The sequence below is a fragment of the Tamandua tetradactyla genome, chromosome 18, assembly GCF_023851605.1.
Source record: "Tamandua tetradactyla isolate mTamTet1 chromosome 18, mTamTet1.pri, whole genome shotgun sequence".
NCBI classification, from domain to species: domain Eukaryota; kingdom Metazoa; phylum Chordata; class Mammalia; order Pilosa; family Myrmecophagidae; genus Tamandua; species Tamandua tetradactyla.
Window position 1 is genome coordinate 74,457,874 of NC_135344.1, and position 20,985 is coordinate 74,478,858.

General features: G+C 35.9%; 1 protein-coding gene across 15 annotated transcripts in view; it reads right to left on the bottom strand.

Moving 5' to 3' along the window:
- The window catches only part of PIEZO2 (piezo type mechanosensitive ion channel component 2), a 562,484-nt gene that overhangs the window by 47,805 nt on the left and 493,694 nt on the right, over positions 1-20,985 (bottom strand). For 11 of the 15 annotated variants that reach the window (XM_077135993.1, XM_077135995.1, XM_077136003.1 and 8 more), the window contains 5 exons: positions 18,271-18,385; positions 13,292-13,351; positions 9,180-9,346; positions 8,358-8,524; positions 1,924-2,091 (listed from right to left, as the gene is read on the bottom strand). In XM_077135993.1, coding sequence (XP_076992108.1) covers positions 1,924-2,091; positions 8,358-8,524; positions 9,180-9,346; positions 13,292-13,351; positions 18,271-18,385 — 677 coding nt within the window. The remainder of the gene's footprint in view (positions 1-1,923; positions 2,092-8,357; positions 8,525-9,179; positions 9,347-13,291; positions 13,352-18,270; positions 18,386-20,985) is intronic. The other 4 variants (XM_077135999.1, XM_077135997.1, XM_077136000.1 and 1 more) reach the window with 1 other exon arrangement.

Here is a 20,985-nt window from a genome sequence, read left to right on the forward strand (position 1 = left end):
ATTGGTGTTTCTCACATGTGATTGAGTTTCCTCCATCTCTTAACCATTTTCCATTAAGTTCCTGTGTTCAGACATGGAAACTCCAGTCACTGTACTGTTTCCCAGTATGCCTTTGTCCTTGACCTGTCCCCTTTAGAAGCTTGCCCTCATTCCTCCCAGGGGATACTCCTGTTTTCTCTTCCCCACACCCAACTATGTCAATTTATTTTCTTTTAACAATTGCCCTTCTTTAGCATTCATTTTCTATAAACTTCTCTACTCATCTTCACTCCCTACTTTTTGACTTCCCATTCTTTCCTCTTGTGTATTTTATCTCCAATTTCTTTTCTTTCTAATTTTCCCTATCAGGTCCATGCAGGAGATGTTGGAAATGAAAATAGAGCTGCTGGACTGAGTGAAATTCATCGCATGCCTTTAATTATTGTCTATCCCAGACACACCCTGTCCCCAAAGGGCAGAGGCAACAAAAAATGATCTTGTGATTTGGAATGTGGTAGATACAGGAGTGAAATTTGTTGGATTTTAAATATGTACTGTTATCTGAATGGCACATGTGAATAGTGTGGGTTCATAATCTGTGAGATTTGCCAATGTGCAGAGTATATCCATCTGTCTTGTCATAGACATGCCAATGAGTGAATGAATGAATGAGTGAGTGAATGAGCTTATGACAGAGTTCTTTGTGGTGTCCTGGTGGGAACAAGATCTACATGAGTCCAAGATGCTCTCTCAGGGGTTCAAATTTTCCCAGGGCTCTGGCCCCAAGCACACACACCACCTAGAAGTCTCTTAGAATTCCAGGGTAGTTTGGATTTTTATATAGACTTACCTTAATTAGACATCACCTTCTTGGAAGGCTGTGAAATAGACCCATTAGCCCAGGACACATTCAGACCACTGGGGCCAACCCCACACCAGGTCCAACTTCCATGACTGGAACCAAGTAGAAGCATATCCCCTACGATTTTGGATCATGTCTGGCCTTGGGAGTTGAGAGTACCTCCAGGACTCAACCAAGTGGAGTGGCATGCCATGTCTTGTCAGAGGATATCTCATAGGGTCAAGGCACTCCTAGCTAAGGTCTACAGCTGTCAGAAAAAAGAAGGTAACAATCCCTCTGATTTGCCCTGATGAGCAGTCAAAATGAACTGTGTTTTGGATTGGGTCTTTTTAGTGTCAGGATAAATAAAATGGAGCTGATGCTTCTATGTGCCTGCTGACCATTCTAAGGCAATTCAAAAGAAGACTTTTGGGATTTTATGAAAATAATTTTACCACTAAATGATTACTGTTTCACATATGACTTAATGAGAAATATTAAACCCCAAAGTAACTTTTTCCAAAAAGAACAAGTTATGATCCATAAAGGTGATATATTCTACTGCAAAATAATATTCTTTTTAAAAAACAAATGGTAAAATACATCATAACTTTTGAGTTACTTATGCACATAAAATATAGAGGGGGTTATTCTGTATCAAACCCAAATGACCACATATGGCAAATTTTCATTTTTATTTCCTGTTGCACTGATTTTTTTGATAAAGTCATAAAAAAAGTTTTCCACCTTTTCTGACAGATTTTCCTCTTTGGGTACTGCCTACATATACTACAAATATAGGCAGAAATATACTTATTCCTTTGAAAACGGAAAGTGCAAAATATTTCTAGAATCGAGGGTAATATTTGTAACAAGGATTTTTAAGAAACTCCTAACAGACAAAAGCTAATCAGCAGTTAGCTTAATATAATATTATCATGGGGACTACTTAGAAAGGGTGGTGGTTATGCTTTTGTTATTCACGCAAATCCTTAAAATAAAAATTAAAAAATAAAAAAACTTCACAAGAACATATGTTTGCAATGACATAAAGGGGAGAAAGGCAATAAAATTATGGAACAAAGCATGCATGAATTAAGCACCTTGATGCTAAACTGCCACTGTCAGCTGATGAAGAGGACACATCCATGCTGAACATTTTACGGAGCCTAGGTCGAGCACGCTCACTTGTTTTAGGAACAGTTTCAGGTCCATCTAAATCATCAAGGGTAGACTGCCTTGAGAACAGCATGGTTGCTTCAGTGTAGCAGCTAGCAGCGCAAATAGTTACAGAGACACAATGTTAAACTCCAGTGGTATATCAGTTTACACATGGATCATATGATCGACATACTGGCCATGCAGCAAACCATACATAATACCAACACCAATAATGATGACAACCACCACAACGAAGATTCAAAGACAGGAAAAGGACCTGTTTGGCAGGATCATGAAACACAAGATTACTGGAGTTTAAAAAAATGTATTAGCTAATGAGAAATTATAAAATATCACTCTCCAATTGGGACAAAGAAACAGAATAATTCCAAGTCCCTGAATTTCTCATTCAAATACAAATTTATATCCTTATAACTTTGAAACAGAGGCTTTTTTCTTTATTGAAGAAAATATACTTTATTTGGGGCTCCCAATCCTGAGCTCATTGAGCTTATTTTGTAACCAAATTCCTTAAGCAGAAATATCTGCTCATGTAAAAATTTGTATGAGACTTCAACCTTTTTGGAATAGTCTCCAGAATGAGAGGGAAGCTCAGGAATGATGACAACAAAATGAAATTTCTACCCCATTTTCTGAATGCTATTCAGGTAAGCCAAACCAGATGCCTTGTATTAAAAGAGATGCTGGTTTGATATGCAACTGGATATAAACCAACATCCAAATAAATTAAAATAAAACAAAATAAAATTCTACAAAGAAAATAACAAAGGAACCCTAGCAATGGTGGGGTAATTTTATTTGCTGACTTTTCATTTTGTCTAATTTTCCTTCTGAATTACATTTTCGTTCTTGAGAAGAAGACATTTAAGAGAGAAACTTCTGGCTAAATCCCACATCTCCTGTGCCCCAGTGGGGCAACGGTTGGGGACGGGTGATGGCAGATTCAGGGAATGAGATGCTTCGGTGGCGCCACTAAATGAGAAGAAGCAAATCAGAGTTGAGATGGACTGATTTCAGTTCAGACATACAGTTCAACTGGAAGAGGGACAAACAAACCCAAATAACCAATGTGGGAGGCTCAGAGATATTTTTTCTTCCAGTCTGAACACTCACAACCTGCTTGGAACAGGTGAGCAGACCCTTGGTGACACAGGATGGATGATTTCCTGGCTGACACTGTTAGGCTAAGCATAACCATCAAAGGACATACACTAGCAGGCCTCCTATATTCTGGCCAGCACAGCCACCTACAGTACACTAGGTAGCAAAGTCCTACCATCCAAGAGGTAACAGCTTTCCTGTTTTACCTCCTCCTCCCTAAGAGAGAGGAGGAAATTCAAATCATTCACCTGCGTAACTACCTTTTCAGGTTCCAGATTCTAGGTTACAGCCCACAAGTTCATGAGCATGTCACAATTAAGTAGGGGATATGGTGCTTAATGATGCTCTCTAAAGGAGTTAGAGGCTGGTATGAAAGCAGTGGATAGTATTCTCAAGCTAAAATGGAGAGAAGACAACAAGATAAACTAGAAAAAATCTGGAAAGGATCAGGCTTTAGTTCCAACTCTGGTATTAACTGGCTGTGAGGTTTTAGAAAAATCATTTCCCTTTATAGAGGTCTTAATTTCATCATTTTTGAGATGAGATACTGGATCTTCCAACTTCTGTATTTCAGCTCTTACTTTTAGAGGTGTGAGACTCCACAGCATTTTAAGAATTTGCAGGCAGAAAGGTATAGTACATGGCCTCTGCTACACTTCTGAATCCTTCTGCATGGGAACTGGTGGTTCCCATTATTCTGTGAATTCTTGAGTGGAATTCTACCACTACATCACCCCCTTTCAGAACCCACACAGTCCCAGAAATTTGGGATTATTTGTAGGGTGACTAATTTTTCATCCAGACCAGGACAGTTTTAAAAGTTCAAGAGAAGAGGAGGATATTCCCAGGAATGCCGACAAGAGGCCTAAAAAAGGGTTGTTTGTCTTAGTGATCAGCTGTGTCAGTAGAGCTATGTCTTTTATGAAACATTTTAAATGCTGACCACCTCCTCCATAGCTGGGAATTCCCTGTAGAATGTAGCTGTAGTGTTTGTTGCAGCACTTTAAGCTAGTTTGTTTTTGGGAGAAGTAGATACTGATTTCATAAAACAACCATTTAAAAAAAGCAGTGCCATTCAACATCTGGATTTAAGGAGTGGCTATTCTGACAAGCCAAAGGGAACATGGATCTGATTGTTAGGTTCCTTCCCTGGATCCCCAAAGTAAAAGTGGAGCCATGGGATTATGGGCCTCTTCCCCAGAGGGTGTGTCCTGTGGAAGGGGAAGGGTACACCTTGAGCGTGCAGAGGGATGACTCCTTCATTAATTCATGTCCTCCTTGCCCAGTGACACAGATATCTGGAGGAGGCTCCCACACTTGGAATCTCATCTAGGGACGATGAGTACATTTACAGAAATCAGCCTGGCTCCTGTAGACTCTGGTTTTTATTGTTTGGTGATTTGACTTTCCTAGAAGCAGAGAATGTAGGCAAATGGCTCAACTACCTAGTAAAGGTTAAACTTGTTAATTCACTCACAAATGGCATAACCAATCCTACTGTGTCTCCTTTTAATTCAGGTTAAGATAAAAAAAAAAGTAAAAACACATTACAAACTAATTTTAAAAGTGTTGGTTTTCTACTAGTAAATTTGTTTATGGATTGACCACTTTATGAATTTTGGAATATTTGGATATTCTTTGTTAGAAAGAAATCAATAAATTTAAATATCTCCTACTTCACAGTTTTTGATCATGGGTATGTTTTTATATTGTAATCACAGGTCAAATTTAAAGGTAGACACATTATTATATTTTTTTAATCAGTCTTTCCCCCTTTTGTTTCTCCTGTTATGATTTACAATGTTTAGTTAATTTCTTAATTGGACATATTTTCAAATTTTATGCAGTTAAAAGTCACTATCATAGGGATTGTGTATGTTTATTTTATGGAAAATTTTAAATTCACTTTCTAATAGTTTTTTGGTTCGCTGATTCAGAATTTTGTTCAAGAGCAGATATCCTTAAACCAGGCTCATGTATGATATTCAGGAGAATTATAAAACCTTTGGAATTAAAAAAAAAAGTTAAATTATGTACATTTTTCATCTTTGGCAGCTAGTGTAGAGTTTCATGGAATTTCAAAAGAAGTTCATGAAAAACATGTTACCAACCACTGATAGGGTCAACTGAAAATTAGTAAAGAAAGGCTTTTCTATCTTTTTCCCTTTTTTACTTGCCTAGCCTGGAGATCTAGGTTAAAAAAAACAAAAGTAAAACAAAAAACCCTCTGTATTATGAAGCAAGGCAAGAACAGAGGTCCAAACAAAAATAAAACACTATTTGAAAACAGATTATATATCACATTATGTGGGCAGCATATTTTCTTGAAGAAAATATGCAAAGATACAATAGTCAAATTATATGCCATCCTTGTATATAATTTTATCTTCCCTAAGTTAGAGGAAACAATTCCAGTTAAATGTGGACATGATTTTCAGTTAACTTAACTAGCCTTTTATTTCACAATTCAGAAAAATGAAAACAGTTTGGATCAGAACTGGTCAATATTAAATCTATCTAGAGTAGCCTTACCCAAAGTTCAGTGCAATGGGACACTTGTAAATGGTATGCCAAAAATAAGTAAGTAAATAAAAGGAACACATTTTGGAAAATGTCAATCTAAAATATTTCCACATTCCTCTCATCTTGCCATTCCTCCAACCTTTAAAAAGAAAAAAAAGTTGGTCATAACTAGTAATAAAGTATTTGGATTTGGGAACTTTTCAATTTTCCAATTTTCACCTTCATTCACCCTTTAAATAGGAAGCAGCATTAATCAAAAAATCTTGTCCCATTCCCACCACCTTGCCTTCTACATGTGCTCATTCAGTCTCCACTTGTTATTAAAGGAATAAAATACACTGGAATAAGTAAGATCATGTGAAGATTGGGGATAAAAATGGATTTTCAGTGTGAGTATCACAATGAGAGAATGAGAAACTAATTATTTAAATATATTGGTTTATAGAGAGAATTGTTGCAACAAGAACAAATTGAAGAAGGTTGTCATCTTCCAAACAGGATAGTTATTATGCTTTGTAAAAAATAAAAATAAAATACGAGAAAGAAAACCCCATAGTTTATTGTCTCAATGAAGTCTTTCAAAGGAGAAGACTTAACACTCCCATTAAAAAAAAATGTTGCTTATAGGAGACTTTAAGGAAGACACACAATGAAGAACTCTTATTATTTGCCAGTTGAAGGATATAATATTAAATTTTCACTTTGTAGCCTTTGATATTACTAAATGATTTCAGAAATGAATGACAAATGTGTGCAAGCTTGGGTAGAAGGAGAAAGAAAGTATTATTACCATGACACATTGTTCTCAAAACCAATTATTTTATTTCAGGAATGAAAAACATTGTAAATAGTATGTCAACTAGGAGTCAAATGTTTGATTTTGAAACCTTCAAGGGTTTCTGTTCTAAATATTCTGTTCAGAAAAATATGTAATAGCTGAAATATATCTGTTTCTTTGGAACTTAAAAACAAGCAAAGATTGCTCCCAGATTAAAGGAAAAATAGCTCTTTTAATATCCCTCAAATAACTTTAAAAGAATCAATACCTTTTCTTTAGGAGGCATAGGAGGGGACATAGCCATGCAGATTTATCTGTACAAATGTTACATTTAAATCAGCATATGCATAAATACATATTCTTAAATTAAGCACGGTTTTAGCATACATACTATTTTAGAACTTGAGTTTTTATTGAAAAGCATATGCAATGAATATCTTTCTATACCAATAAATATGAATTTGAATAAACAGATAATTATTGGGTAGTGAAAGAAGAAGCACAGTTAGAGAAGCTCAAATATAGGAACTCAGCCACAGTTAAAAACAGCACTTTAACAACATTTTTTTAAACCAATTCTCCATGTTCAGGCTGCAAATTCAGTTTCCATTGATCTACCTTGGGTTTGGTGTCAATAAAACGGACTCAGATCCCTTCCCTATTTCATCATTTAATATAGTCAGTATATGTGAAGGACAAAGGCTTCTCCAGGCCAGTAGTTCTTGCTCAGTCTGTGAAGGATAACATACAGTGATCTGGGAGCTGGTAGACCAGCAATCCTCTGAGAATTCTGGAGATTCTTCCAAAGACTTAAACCATTTCTAGCACTACTCTTTGGGAATTATTATTTTTTATCTCTCCCAGAATTGAAAACAAGGTTTGGCATGTAATAGGTACTTTTTAGCATGTTTAATGAAAATAGTTAGTATTAGCATGAATGTCTTCAACGATACAATTCTTTACTATGAAGATGGATACTCTGTGTAATTTATCTGGTCTAACTAATCAACCTAGGAAACATAATTTTTCCTCCTAAGACAAGGACTTCTGCTTCAGAAGCTAGCTCTGTACAGTTGACAGATGTTCAGAAAACCATGGTTGCAGTATTATGAGGTTTTTCTGGAGAAGTGGTAACGTTAGTTCTCAAAGTCTGCCCGGTGTTTAGGAGGAGGCAATGAGGCAGGTCATACTATGGGGGTTAAGATCTTGGCTATGATGTAGGACTACCTGACTTTGGATCCTGGGTCTGCTTTTATATACTTCCTCATAGGGTGACCTTGGGAGAGCTGCTCAACTTCTCTGTAACTGAACCTTGTCCTCTCTAAAGCATGGATGATAACAGTATATGCCTCCCAGGGTCTTGAAAGGATAAAGAGAGGTAGCATCTGTCTAAGAGTTGGGGCTGGCCTTTGGCAAATGCTCAATCTGTGTTCACAGTTGGGTCATGTGCCAATCCTGTTTTAAAACAACATGTGATCATAAAACCCAGAGAAGATGAAAGCCAACACAACTGCTTCTCAAATTTTAATGATGCACCTTCAAGAAGCAATTATTGAAAAGGTTAAGGATGGAAAGAGACGAGAGATGGTAGAACATTCTTTCAGTGTGGGTGAAATCTTTAAAAAAGTGCTAAACGTGTAGCCCTGGACACAAAGAATCATTCTGTGAAAAGGAAGGATGGTGTATACTTGCCTCCACCTTGGAAACCTCTACTGGGTACCTGTGAATCATGCAGGGATTTCTTATTATTATTATTTCTGTTTTTTTCTGGTTCAGTTTAGAGGAGGGTAAAACTCCTTTGACTTTGCTGTAAACCTAGAGAGATCCTGAAGGAGGGGATCTGTGCTGATTCTCAATTAACTTTTAGCTCATGCATTCATTTCTCATATTGAATGATGCCCTCCTCTTTTACCTTTGCAAAATGCAAATCCACTGTTTAGAAAAATGAAGTACCTGGAGATGCTGTCATGGGAATCAAGGCTGTCCATCCTATGGGCCGCCTGTGAGTCTGAGGTGGTCTCAGGGTGCTCATCAATGGTGTCCAGCCCCGACTCCCTGGAAAGCTTCATGATGTGGTTCTGATAGTACATATGGATGCTCTCCCGAGTGGGGACGTTTCCCTGAAGAGAAGGGGAAATGGTAGGGTTCTTAGCGACACCCATGCATAAACAGCTGCCTGCCACTTCCCAGATTTCACCTCTTGCTACAGACAACTCTCAGCTGTCATGCTATCTTGAAGGAGGATTCAAACAAAGCTAGTCAAATTGGAGGTTCATGTTGATTCATTTAATGAATAGTACCCAAAAGACAATTCTAAATAAGAAATCCCTTCTTATGCATAAACATTTTTGCTGAATCATAGTAACTTCTCCAGAAACGCAATACTATTATTTTTAAATACAGTATATAAACTACACGACTCTTTTTCTCTGCATATATTCTAAGTTTTCCTATGAGAAACTTCTCACCATACTTCCCAGAACAAATAATAAGATCCTTTATAGGACATTGGAGAGTCTAGATCTGTAAGCTCTGGTGGGGAGAGTGGATAGAATAATAGACTAGTCATTATCTCAGAACCATGTGTATGCACACAAAAATGGGAGTTTTATTCCTGAGCAGGGAAGATATTTAAATCTTCTTGAAAGCAAAGGGCTGATACAAAGATTGCCTGGAAAAAAGGTATTCTGTCTTATTCTGCTTGGAGTTCTGGATATTGACTTTAAAGTCTCTATATTAGGAGACGAAGCAAAACATTTATACCAACAGCATTACCTTTTTAATTTCTCTAGTCAGCATGCATCTTTCAATTCTCAGAACAGTAGATATATCAATATGTTCCCTTGAAATGGAATTAAGCCAAGTTGTGAAACTATCCACTGTTGCCAGAAACAGGACCCAGGTAAATTTCAAAATATTAAATATCCTCTTGATGATATTATCTGGGAGGAAGAAAAGTGGTAAGACTTCAAAGGAACATAAGAGCAGCAACATTTTTGCTATTGTGTAGCACAGGGACATTTGACAAATTCAGATCTGGTTTTGACACTCATGTGTACTCAGCTGTAGGACCCTCAGTGGGAGCAAGGAGGAGCACTGGAGTATAGCTCTGGCTTATTTTACATATGCAGTGGCAGAATTGAGAACTAGCTAGGATACAATTTTAACCTTTGGTCAAAATATCAGTCAAAGCAGTTGCATATACATATGATAGGTTTGACTCAAAGTAGACATTGCATTCAAAGACATTTTAGCCACTGACATAGGGATAGAACAGTCCATTTCTATCCAGCTAACTGGGCCCTTTAACGTTTTTTGCATGGTTTCTGCTTTTCTGAAGTGACAGTTATTGTTGGAAACACTTCTGTTGACTCAGTAAGACTGTGATGCTTCCCACTGCATTTGCATTTCAGCTAAATCATCTTGAAATCTATTCTATAAAGTGCTCAATGCACATGTTACTTCTAGTTTAGCGTATATCTATAAATTCCACTGAATTCTATTCATCATAATTATTTAATTATATTGAGCTGGGCAAATGTCAAAATTCCACACAGTTTCAAATCAACAAAAAACCCTGAGATACTGGTAGATCTGGAAGGATCTGAATCTGGTCTTCCTCCTTAGCTGTGGCCATGATGTGGGGAGCCTGGGAAAGCTGTCAAATGATAAACACTGCCCAGATTTCCATCATGCCCATTAGGTTGTCTCAGAGCACACTTCTCTCATGAACCCTCAAAGGATTAAACATAAGCTCCTCGACAGTTGATGAAGGCTTGCAGAGGTTCCATAGTTGTGTCCTCATTTCTAGGTCAGAACTAAAACAAGAAAAGGAAGGTACCACCTTCATTGTCAGTCTGACTCATCATGTAAGCCAATAAGGATCTCTCAACTGGTGTGCAATGAACTTTTTAGGGCATAACACCAAATTTTGATCAGTATGTAACATCTTATTTGGCATTTTTAAAATTTAGGATTATTAACTATTTCAAACATTGACAGCAATAAAGGGAATATACAGTGAACATGATAATCCTATCAGAATTGCCTCTCTGTTCATTTAAGAAAAGCACCACCAACACCACCATCAATAAAACAACTTGCATCCCTTACCATCTACCCCCACAAAAAATAAAAAAGAAAATCAGATTAAAGTGTTATAGTAAAATCTTAATACATTTATAATTAACAATTACAGTTTGAAATAATTACAGTTTAAATTCATAATATAACATACCAAATAAAAGGGCAAAATTCCCTAGCAAAAGCCTTTATGAGGGAGAGCTCAACAAACTTTTTCTGTACAGGGTCCAACTTTTAGCTTTGCAGTCCACTATTTTTGTAAGAGTCTACTCTACAGTTGTAGTTTAAAGGTAGCCATAGACCATGAATAAACTGTGAGCACAACTGAGTCTTCAATAAACTTTATTTGTGAGCACTGAAATTTGAATTTAATAATTTTCATACTTTATGACATAATATTCTTTTGATTTCTTTCAACCATTTAAAATATAAAAATGATCCTTAACTAACAGGCCATATAAAAACAGGTGGCAAATCAAATTGGCCCCTGGGCTGTAGAGTTTGTTAACCCTTAACCTAGCGCAATCAGTTACAGCCATTGGAATGAGTCTCTAAAGTCATGAATGAGAGTTTGAATTTATAGTGGGATAAAAGTTTATTTTGAACCAACTGGCCTATAAAGAAGGGAGAGTTTCCACTCAGGTAAAAATTTGTTCTTTTTAAAAGGAAAACTGTTCAAGGGACTGTTGAGCTATGAATGGTGTGATATTCTGGTCCAAGCCTAGAGTGAAAGGCACAGACGAAGAGTCAAACAGCTCTAACCAATAAAGTAACAGGAATTTTGCAGCTGGAACCTGTGGAAGAAAGTTGGCAATTTGGAAAAGGAGACTGGGGGTAGTTAGTGAAAAGCTTCCAGTGAGAAAGGTGCCAAGTTGATTGGAGATTAGTCAGGTCCTGAAGGAGTCAGCTTGTGAAAAGCCCCTGTTGGGGCTGGGGATTACTGTCTAGGAACAGTGCTTGCCACTGTTCTGTCTCAACTTGCTTCCTGTTGATGCTGTAACTATCCCACAAGTGCTCAGTACAATCGTGTCACACCTAACAGTCTTATAAGAGTGTACTTTTAGGAAGCAAGGGAGTGAAAGAATATTCATCACCAAGAAAAGAAGTATAGGAAGAGAAGGTGTTGCTGCAAACTGAGTTAAGTACTGCACATAAGTCAACAGGAGAGCAAGTCTGAGCAAGAGATGACCGTGAACATCTACATTTCTCTTTCCACACCACCCCTCTTTGTCTGTTTTGAAAATGAGTAAGGTGTGTGTTTCCCACAGTGGTTTGATTTGAACCTTCAGCCATTTACACAGGCATGGAAAGGAAGCTTGACCCTAGAAGGCTATAGGTCTTGAGTTCATAACCATTAATAAATTTTACCAGCACCTTATTTATTTATTTTTACATGGGCAGGCACTGGGAATCGAACCAGAGTCTCCAGCATGGCAGGTGAGAATTCTGCCACTGAGCCACCATCACACCGCCCAGCACCTTATTTTTTGACATTTTATTTTTTCTCACATTCACAACTGTTTTCTTAAATATGGCAAAGATAAACATAACTATTTCACATTTTGCTTATAGTGGTCCTGATTGGAAAAGCAAAATTTCTGTTGCTGGAGACATGAATGTCATGCACTTTATTAATGTGGGTGATTATAAATTAACCATGAGACATTAGGGTTTTTATTTCTATTTTTCTTAACCAGGAGTGTAGTGGTTAAGAGCACAGACTCTGGATTTAAGTTCTTTAGTTCAAAAGACCAATTCTATCCCATAACAACTGTAGAGACTCAGAAACACTAATTGCTCTCTTTCTGCAGAAGATTCCTTATCTATTAAAGGGAGGAAAGTTAACAGGTCTAAAGCTCTTGGAAGTGGCCAGTGAACAATATGCGCAATCTAAAATGTCAGCTGCTATGCTGTATCAAGCATTGCCAACAATAATAGAATATCCAGTTTTACATACATGTGAGTCAAACAATGTGGAAATGGTAGGCCAAGTCTATGTAATGGTACTGCAGAGCAGGTTAAATAGCCTTTAGTAAGTCTCACTTTATGTCAGTACATACCATCCTTGGACATAGCTGTGTCCAGAGTAAAACAGTCTGGTAACCTTGTTCACTCATAAATAATATGCAAAGGTGTTCCCAGGCTATTAGGTAGAAGAAACCAGGAGACATTTAATTTCACTTGATTTGGAGGTCTTTGTCGTTGCTTTTGTCTTTTTTCCTGCATGAAGACATCCTCCCCCTAATCACATACTATGTGAGGCCCAAATGGCATGTACCCTGGGCTCAAAGTCCAAAGACCAGGGTTCCTTTCTTGGCTCTGTAACCAAGAAAGATGTGAAATCCTCACAAATCACAAACTCACTGGGACTTTGTTTCTCCTCTAAAACAACAAGGTTGGCCCGAGCCTCTGGGATACCTTTCATTTCTTCAGTTTTGCTCACCTCTCTTCTTCTCTCTCTATGTTCTTCAGAATAAATTGCCAATACTCTTTTGCGCCTCTATTTATGACTTCCATGGGATGTTTCAAATTTACTCCCTAAACTCTTCTATCATAGGAGCTTGGATTGAGTTCTTTACAAACTGATTCTAATCTGACATTTCCTCTAACGACGGAAAGATCAGATGTACTCTTAGGAGATATCTGTAATCTCAGTAGAGATGAGAGTCCAAGGGAAACCTATAGTCATATTCCAGAAACAGTATGTGATTGTTTTTAGACAGCCTTCTATTTTATACCGTCTGGGCAAGTATACATTTTAAATTTCCAGTAGCTTATACGTATCCTTAATATATATTTTTTACCTGGTCCATCAGATTTCTTTTTCACTGGTTCATCCTCTCGTTCTTCCCATTCTACTGGACCTACCAAGTTATTTAAGAAAGATGAGTTAAGTATCTTTCAGTTAAATTAAATGCCAACAGATCTTCTGTGTTAAAAGGAATTTTATAATTAAATCCAGGACATTGTGCCTACTTTAGGAGTTCCTGGGAAAAAATTTTAAGAATTCACTGCTTTCAACTTCTCCTTTCTCCATGTACCAGGGGTCAGGAAACCACGGCCTGCAGGCCGCATCTGTTTTACACAGCCTATGGGTTCAGAATGGCTTTTTACATTTTAAATAAAGAAGAATATTTTGTGCATATCAAAATTACATGAAATTTAAATTTTAATGTCTATTCATAAAGTTGTATTTTTAAACACAGCCACAAGCATTTGCTTATGCCTTTCTATGACTGCATTTACCCTACAATGATAGTGTTGGTAGCTGCAACAGAGGCTCCATGGCCTGCAAAGCTTAAAATATTTAATGCCTAGCCCTTTACAGAAAAAGTTTGCTGACCCCTGAAACATACTATGAAATTTCAACTTTGAATACTTTGGGATAATGCTACAAATTTTAGTCAGTCACAAGCTAAACTGATACAATTTCACTTTATTTCTTGTCCTCTTATTTAAGGCTAAGTCTGATAGATTTCACAAATACAAACAGGACACCCAGTTAAATTTTAGTATTTTAGCATAAGTATGTAATATGTCCAAATAATAGGTCCATGCAACATGTCCAAATGATATTTTAGTATAAGTATGTCTCAAGCAATATATCCAAGTTATTCTTGGGCTAAAAATGGCTTTTTTTTTTTAATCTAAAAAGTCAAATTTAACTGGGTGTCTTGTAGTTTATAGGTAATCTTACCTACAAGCATGCAAACTGATCTTTTGAAATTTATTTTTACCATCCTTGTTTTCTACTACTGTTTCACATATTCTATTAATCAGCTTTATTTTGCTGTTTTTAATTAACAGTTTATTTTGAATTAGTGTAAGAAAGAATACAAAATACCCTCATGGTAACATTACAACTCAGATATTGATACTGATACAAAATACAGAACACTTTCCTCACCCTTTTATAATGTGCTGGCTTTCTTCTCCCAGAATGTCAGGATCTATGCCAATGGAATGCTTTTTACACAAAGCATTACTTGATACTCTTCGTTGCAAGTAATTTTTCCTTTCTCTGGTCCCACTAATGTTTAAAGTGGAAATTTTCAGTTTCTTTACTATTAAGAAGACTGTTTTATTGCTTGCCTTCCCTGCTGGGTAGGAAGAAGGCCCCTGGATGAACCTGGAATCTCTAACTTATTAAGGTGACACAGTGATGTTAATTCGTTTCCTACCTCTCTGAGACTACATATCCTCCTTGGGTTGTTGTGGGATGAAATGAGATAACGGATAGAGAGCATTACAGCAGCACCTAATGCTTCCTAGGGCAGTATCTTTGTGCCTCCTCTGTCTATGAGAGAGCTAGAGGAGACAGCACCTTGTACCAAGAAGGGGCTAAACAAAGATTCATTAAGAGAATAAGCAGAAATTTATTTCTAGTCCCAATATCTTTAAATTAATGTTGGAATGGTCTTTAATCTGTGGATACTCAGTGGTACAATACGAAATAATTTTCATGATGCAGAGGAGTGAGATGTTTTAAGACGATGAATGGACATTTCTAGAACAGGTCACATAATTTTGGAAGAACAACTGTCTGAGAATAATACAGACAATTTTGGAAAAAAAATGGACGGTGAAGGGAATTTGCCTTATGAAATATTAAAACTAACTTTACAGCTACTGAACTCAAAATATATGGCACACTGTGAATGTAATTAATACCACTGTATTGTATATTTGAGAGTCATTAAAATTGGAACTGCTATGCTGCGCATACATTACAATAAAAAAAATAGTATATGGCCTTGGTCCAGATCTAGACAAGAACACAGTGGATTAGTATACTGAGTCCAGGAACATACACAAGAATAAATGGGAGCTTAATACTGACAAAGATAGCATTTAAATTCAATAGAAAAAGGAAGAATCATTTAATACATAGGGATAGCTTAATTGCCTATTCATCTAAAACTAAACAAAATTAGACAGCTTTCATAGCATAATAAAAAATTCAAGATGTAAATAAAATTGGCAGGAAATGGGAAACATTTGCATAATATCTGATGTCCAATTTCTTAAGCAAGATGGAACTCTAGAAACTGCAAAGAGAAATTTAGACCTATTTGACACTGAAAAAAATTAAAGATCATTTAGGTAACATATACCATAAACTCAATCCAAAGATAAGCATTTGGATTGGAATATTTGTAACCCATGAGTAAAAGGATAATATTCCTAATATATAAATAGGCCCTAAATTAATAAGTAAAAGACAAACAACCCATACAATAAAATTATGGAAAAAATGATATAAATTTTTAAATTTTAGAATTGGAGATACAAATTACCAAAAATATGTGAAATAAAAAATGCCAAGTCATACTTGTTAGGGAAATTCAAATGAAAATAACAGCCAACTGCCACCCTTTAGGAAGACAAATAATGATACAGCAGTGACATCCTATAGTTTAAGGCCAGGGAAACGGGTACTCCTACACTTACTGACATGTATAAATGACTAAAACATCTTGGGAAAATATCTATTATGGTAAAAAGAGACAGCCTTTAACCCAGAAATTCCACTTTTGGAAACCCATTCCATGATGAATACTTGATTTTCCTGACCTTCACTATGCATTGAAACCCAGGCATGTATGTGACCTTACACCTGAATATTTGGGCAGGATTGTCCATTTTAGAAATTTCATTGTGGCAAAAATTTGGAAGCAACTTTCATGTCCATTAGTGACAGAATAGTTGAATAAATTATGCATAACCACACTATAGAATGTTTTGCTGCTATTATAAAAGAATGATATAGTATTATCAATACTTAATTGAATAAATAGCCATGATATATTGTTAATGAACAAAAGAGTAACCTGTATTTCATGAGTTACAAAACAAACAAAAAATGAAGGAAACTATGTATATGTATGCACATGAACATATATGAAAATACACATGGAAGCAAACACAGAATGTGGTTAGGATTCTTTCCTGTAGGGACAGGTTTTGAGGGGACTAAGCAGGGGAAGACTGTGTGTCTACCTTCTTTTTTCCTTGACTTGTTATATCAAGTGTGAATTAATTTTGTCTTTTTAAATTAATAAAGGGAAAATAAATTGTCAAGAGGCAGAACTATCAGAAAGAAGAGAGATTTTGTTATTTCTTTAGCATTTCTTTAGAAATTGTTTTCTTTTGTAGTTGAGTTTTAATTTCATAAGTAATCTATGCATATATTGTTTTTGTAAAAAACCAACATATAACAGATAAGCTTAAAATCTGCTTTGATTATACCATTTCACCTCTGCCTCTCCACTCCCCTAAGTGGTAGCCATTGTTAATTTGCTAAGTATCTTCCTCATTGTTCTCTGCATTTAGTATATTAGAGTCTCCCATCAAAAATGCAAAATATTGTCTTGAGGTACTTTTGTTTCTTTTGTTTCATAAGTGGTTTCATAATGCATGTGCCGTTTTGCAACTTGATTTTTTTTTCACTCAACAATATGTGAGAGATTGTTCTCCGTGTCAGTTCAAACAGCTTTAAAACTCCTTAAAGCTTAAGGAATAGGATTCTAGCACATGCTGCTAATGTACTTTATTTGATTATTCCTCCTTATATGAGCATTTAGGATGTTTCCAAACTTTCATTATTAACAAATAATGTTTGGTGACTATTCTGAATCATGTATCTTTGTACACATATGCAAACACTGCTTTAGGTTAAGCTACCCCTAGAAGTGGAATTGATGGATCGTAGGATATGTATGCCCGAGTTTTTAATAGATATTGATATACTGATCCCAAAGCAGATTCATCACCTTACAACACCACCCAAAGAGCATGCATACACTTATTTTCCAGTGAACTTCCAGTTGATGCTATCAAATACATAGGCTTTTGCTACTCTGGTAGGTTAAAAAATAGTATGTCAAAATATTTGAGTTTTTGTTTCCCATATTATTTGTGAGATTGAGCCCCTCTTGGCCATTTCTATTTTCTAGTCTCTGAATTGTCTTTTCATAGTCTTTCATCTATTGTGTTGAATATTTCTTTGCCTGTTTTTTTTTTTTTTTTTTTTTTTTTTAACATGGGCAGGCACTGGGAAACGAACCTGGGTCTCCGGCATGGCAGGCGAGAACTCTGCCTGTTGAGCTATGGTGGTCTGCCCTGTTTGCCTAATATCTTGATGTTCTTTATCTAGAATAATAATCTTTAACCTAATATATATGATGAAAATATTTTTACTATTTCCACTTGCACTTTAACTTTGCTTTTGGTATATTTTGATATAGTTTGGGTTTTTTTCCCTTAGAAAATATTATTATATGTTTCAAATATACTGTGTAATGAAGAATAGGGCATTCTCTTACAATTTATAAGTTCCATCTGTAGCTAAAAGTATGCTCCATTTTTTTTTTGTTTCTGGTTATTGTTTAATTGCACATTCCCTTTTTTCCTCGTATAAAATTATCAAAGGTTTGTCTTTGTTACCGGCTTTTTCTAAGAACATCTTTTAATTTAATGATCAGATCTTGTCTTTTATTTCTTTTTATTGCTTAATTCCCAACTAAAATTGACTTTTTTCCTTTTAACTCTCTTTGGGTTTATTCTGCCCCTTATCTTTGTTTCCCATTCTATAATATATATCTTAGCTTAAATTCAGCTTTCATAGTACTTCAAGTATAAGATATGAACAATGAAGATTCAGTAAAATTCTTTTTGCTTTTTAGAATTCAAGAATTTTATACCTATCAAGCTTCTGTCCTCTCCAGTTCTTCCTTAGGATTATAATGCTGGCTATAAACTGCTACACCCAAGCAATACTCACCCTCCCCAGATCCTTTTCTCCTTCGTTTCTGTTCTTCTCTAGCAGACCTTTTTTTCTCTTTGCGCCTCTGTCGTAGTGCTGTTTTAGGATCAGTAATCCAGGCTTGATAAACAAACTGAAGAGAGTAAGTTCAATTATTTTCTGGCTTTGCAGAAAAAAAATAATTTGAAATTAGAAATGGGATCTATGTCTGAAAATACACGGGGGCATACTTTCTGACTTTGGCAAATTTTTTTCCTCCCAACACAAAGTAAACATCCCCTCCCACCTGTTATGCTGTGCTGACCTGTATTGTTTTCATTATCATGAAGTAAAATATGAGAACAGATTTTTCAGGAATACACCTCACTTGGTATCATACACAATCATGAGGTAAACGGTGGATGTTACCAAACTAAGATCCCTTTTTTCCAAATATTCAGATACTGCCCACTGTTTGTGATACTCCGTTACAGATTCTTTTGCACTACACATAATAAGAATAAACCAGAAGCCTCATAAAGTATTATTAGAGTAATTTTATCCTAACACAAATAAACTTTGAGTAAAAAAAGAAAAATCTCTAATAATCTTATTCACTTTGGGAAATGGATTTGGCATTTGATACTCTTCCCTGTGAATAACAGCTGCTCAGCAGCAACTGGAGAAAGGGCTCTGTAGCTGGATTAATATTTCACTTTTTTGGGTGTATGGTCCGAGAATCGAACTCAGGTCTTCTGCATGAAAGGTGAGCATTCTACCTCTGAACCACCCTGGATTACTACTTTGAGAGGAAAAAAATTAGCATCATATTTTTTATGTTTTCTTCTAACAAATCATGTAAGTGAGCACTGGTGATGACTGAAATGGGTAAGGAGTTATTCCAGGATGGCACAAAAAGAAAATCAGTGTGCTTTTTGCCGCCTTTTGTCATTTTCATTTAAGAGCTAAAAGTAGTTAGTTAGTATCATATTATAATAAATGACCACAGTGGAGCAACTTGGAACAGTCCGCCCACCCACAGTCTTCCAAATCATGCAGAGGGGAAGAAAGAAAACCTGGAGACACCAAATCAGCCATCTCCACCCACACAGCCAAGCAGGCATGCCCTCATGCACCTGCAGACATGCCTCGTCTCAGGGAAGCTGGCCTTTTCATTGTGAGGATAATGTTACATGTATGCTTTGTGGGGGCTCTTAAAACCCACATGCTTTATTTCATTCTATATTATTTTCAGACTTCTGATGTTTTTGAAAAAAACATAGCATAAGCAACCCCCTGGCTTGGTGATATCAGTAGAAAATGAAGAGGGATTCAACTTTTCCAACGTGAAAATGTTAAGGGTCATAGGTTCCTAAGGAAGAACATTTCTATTTTCACAGGTAGAAATCTGAATCTGGGGGAATTAACAGAACTGCAACCCTATTTCTGAACAGCAAATCAAGGACACACACAAAAAACATATCATCCTGTTTTATATCAAAAATATATTTTTAAAAATGAGAAATGAACATAGATTTGAAGAAGGATCAAATAACGGAATTTACAGCAGATGTTCACTGAGCATGTTAACTGGGAATTCTATTAAGAATATTCCTGAAGATTAGTTTATTAAAATAAGCAAACCTTCTTCAGCACAATATTGGTTCCTTAAAAAAAACCCTGAGTTATTAAATTTAAGAAAACTTCAGGTTTAAGAGCAACATATGGTGACATTTCCATTAAAAAGGGTTGTTATAATATTGCTTTTAGATCATGCAAGAATTCCAAAAGTAGGAAATAAAAAAAATTATTCAGAATTTGTAATAAGCATGCTGGAAGGAATACTTTTGATCTAAATAAAAATGAAATAGCAGGGGAAGGAAGGAGAGAAGGAAGGGGAAGTATGGAATTGTAGAAGTCTTGTAGAAAGGGTAGGTACCATGAAAATTGGGAGTTATTAAAGGGTAAACTCTGATTTTATCTATAATAACTAAATAATTAAGCCTATGATTGTTCTCACTGAGATGAGAATTTAGACAATGCAAATAAGAAGAAAAGGAGGAAAGAGGAGGGAAGCAGATGAGAATTCCTTATTTGTATCTTAATGGTAATGTTTGAAATACAAACACTTTACAGTTCCAGGAACATCTGACGGAGGTTCAGTTTTGCCTCAGTCTGACTGTTACAGAACAACAATGATAAAGAGAGAGGAGGAGGAAACTTCCTAATTCTTACTGAGTGAAGAAACTGGAGTTTCTTCCTGAAACTTTTCAGTTCTTACTTTCTAGCTGTAACTATTATCTGACTTGATGGGTCTCTGTTAGACACACAGCACACTAACCATAAATGGAAAAATGCATGGGCATGTATATAAATGGCCTTTGGATTATCCAAACTGCCAATGCCACTAGTATGGATTCCCAAGAGTTGATTTTCTCTTAGATTTTATCCTATTGATCAAGGGAAAAAAAATGAGATTCATGGTACTGAAAATTCACTATGCAAAAATGCATTTGTTTTTAATAGGAGAGAATTTCATTTAAGTGGATATCCTTAACTTATAGTGGTTACATTTCATAATCTGTCCTTTAATTCAGATATCATTCGGGGGCTTCTTTATGCCGTAGGTAAGAAGATTATTTTAATTTTTTTGAGTAAGATCAGGAATAGGTACTTTGTAACCTTTCATTAGATTCTTAAACTTTCCAATAGCTCTCTACAAAGAAAGACAAAGCAAGAGTAATTAGTAGGAAA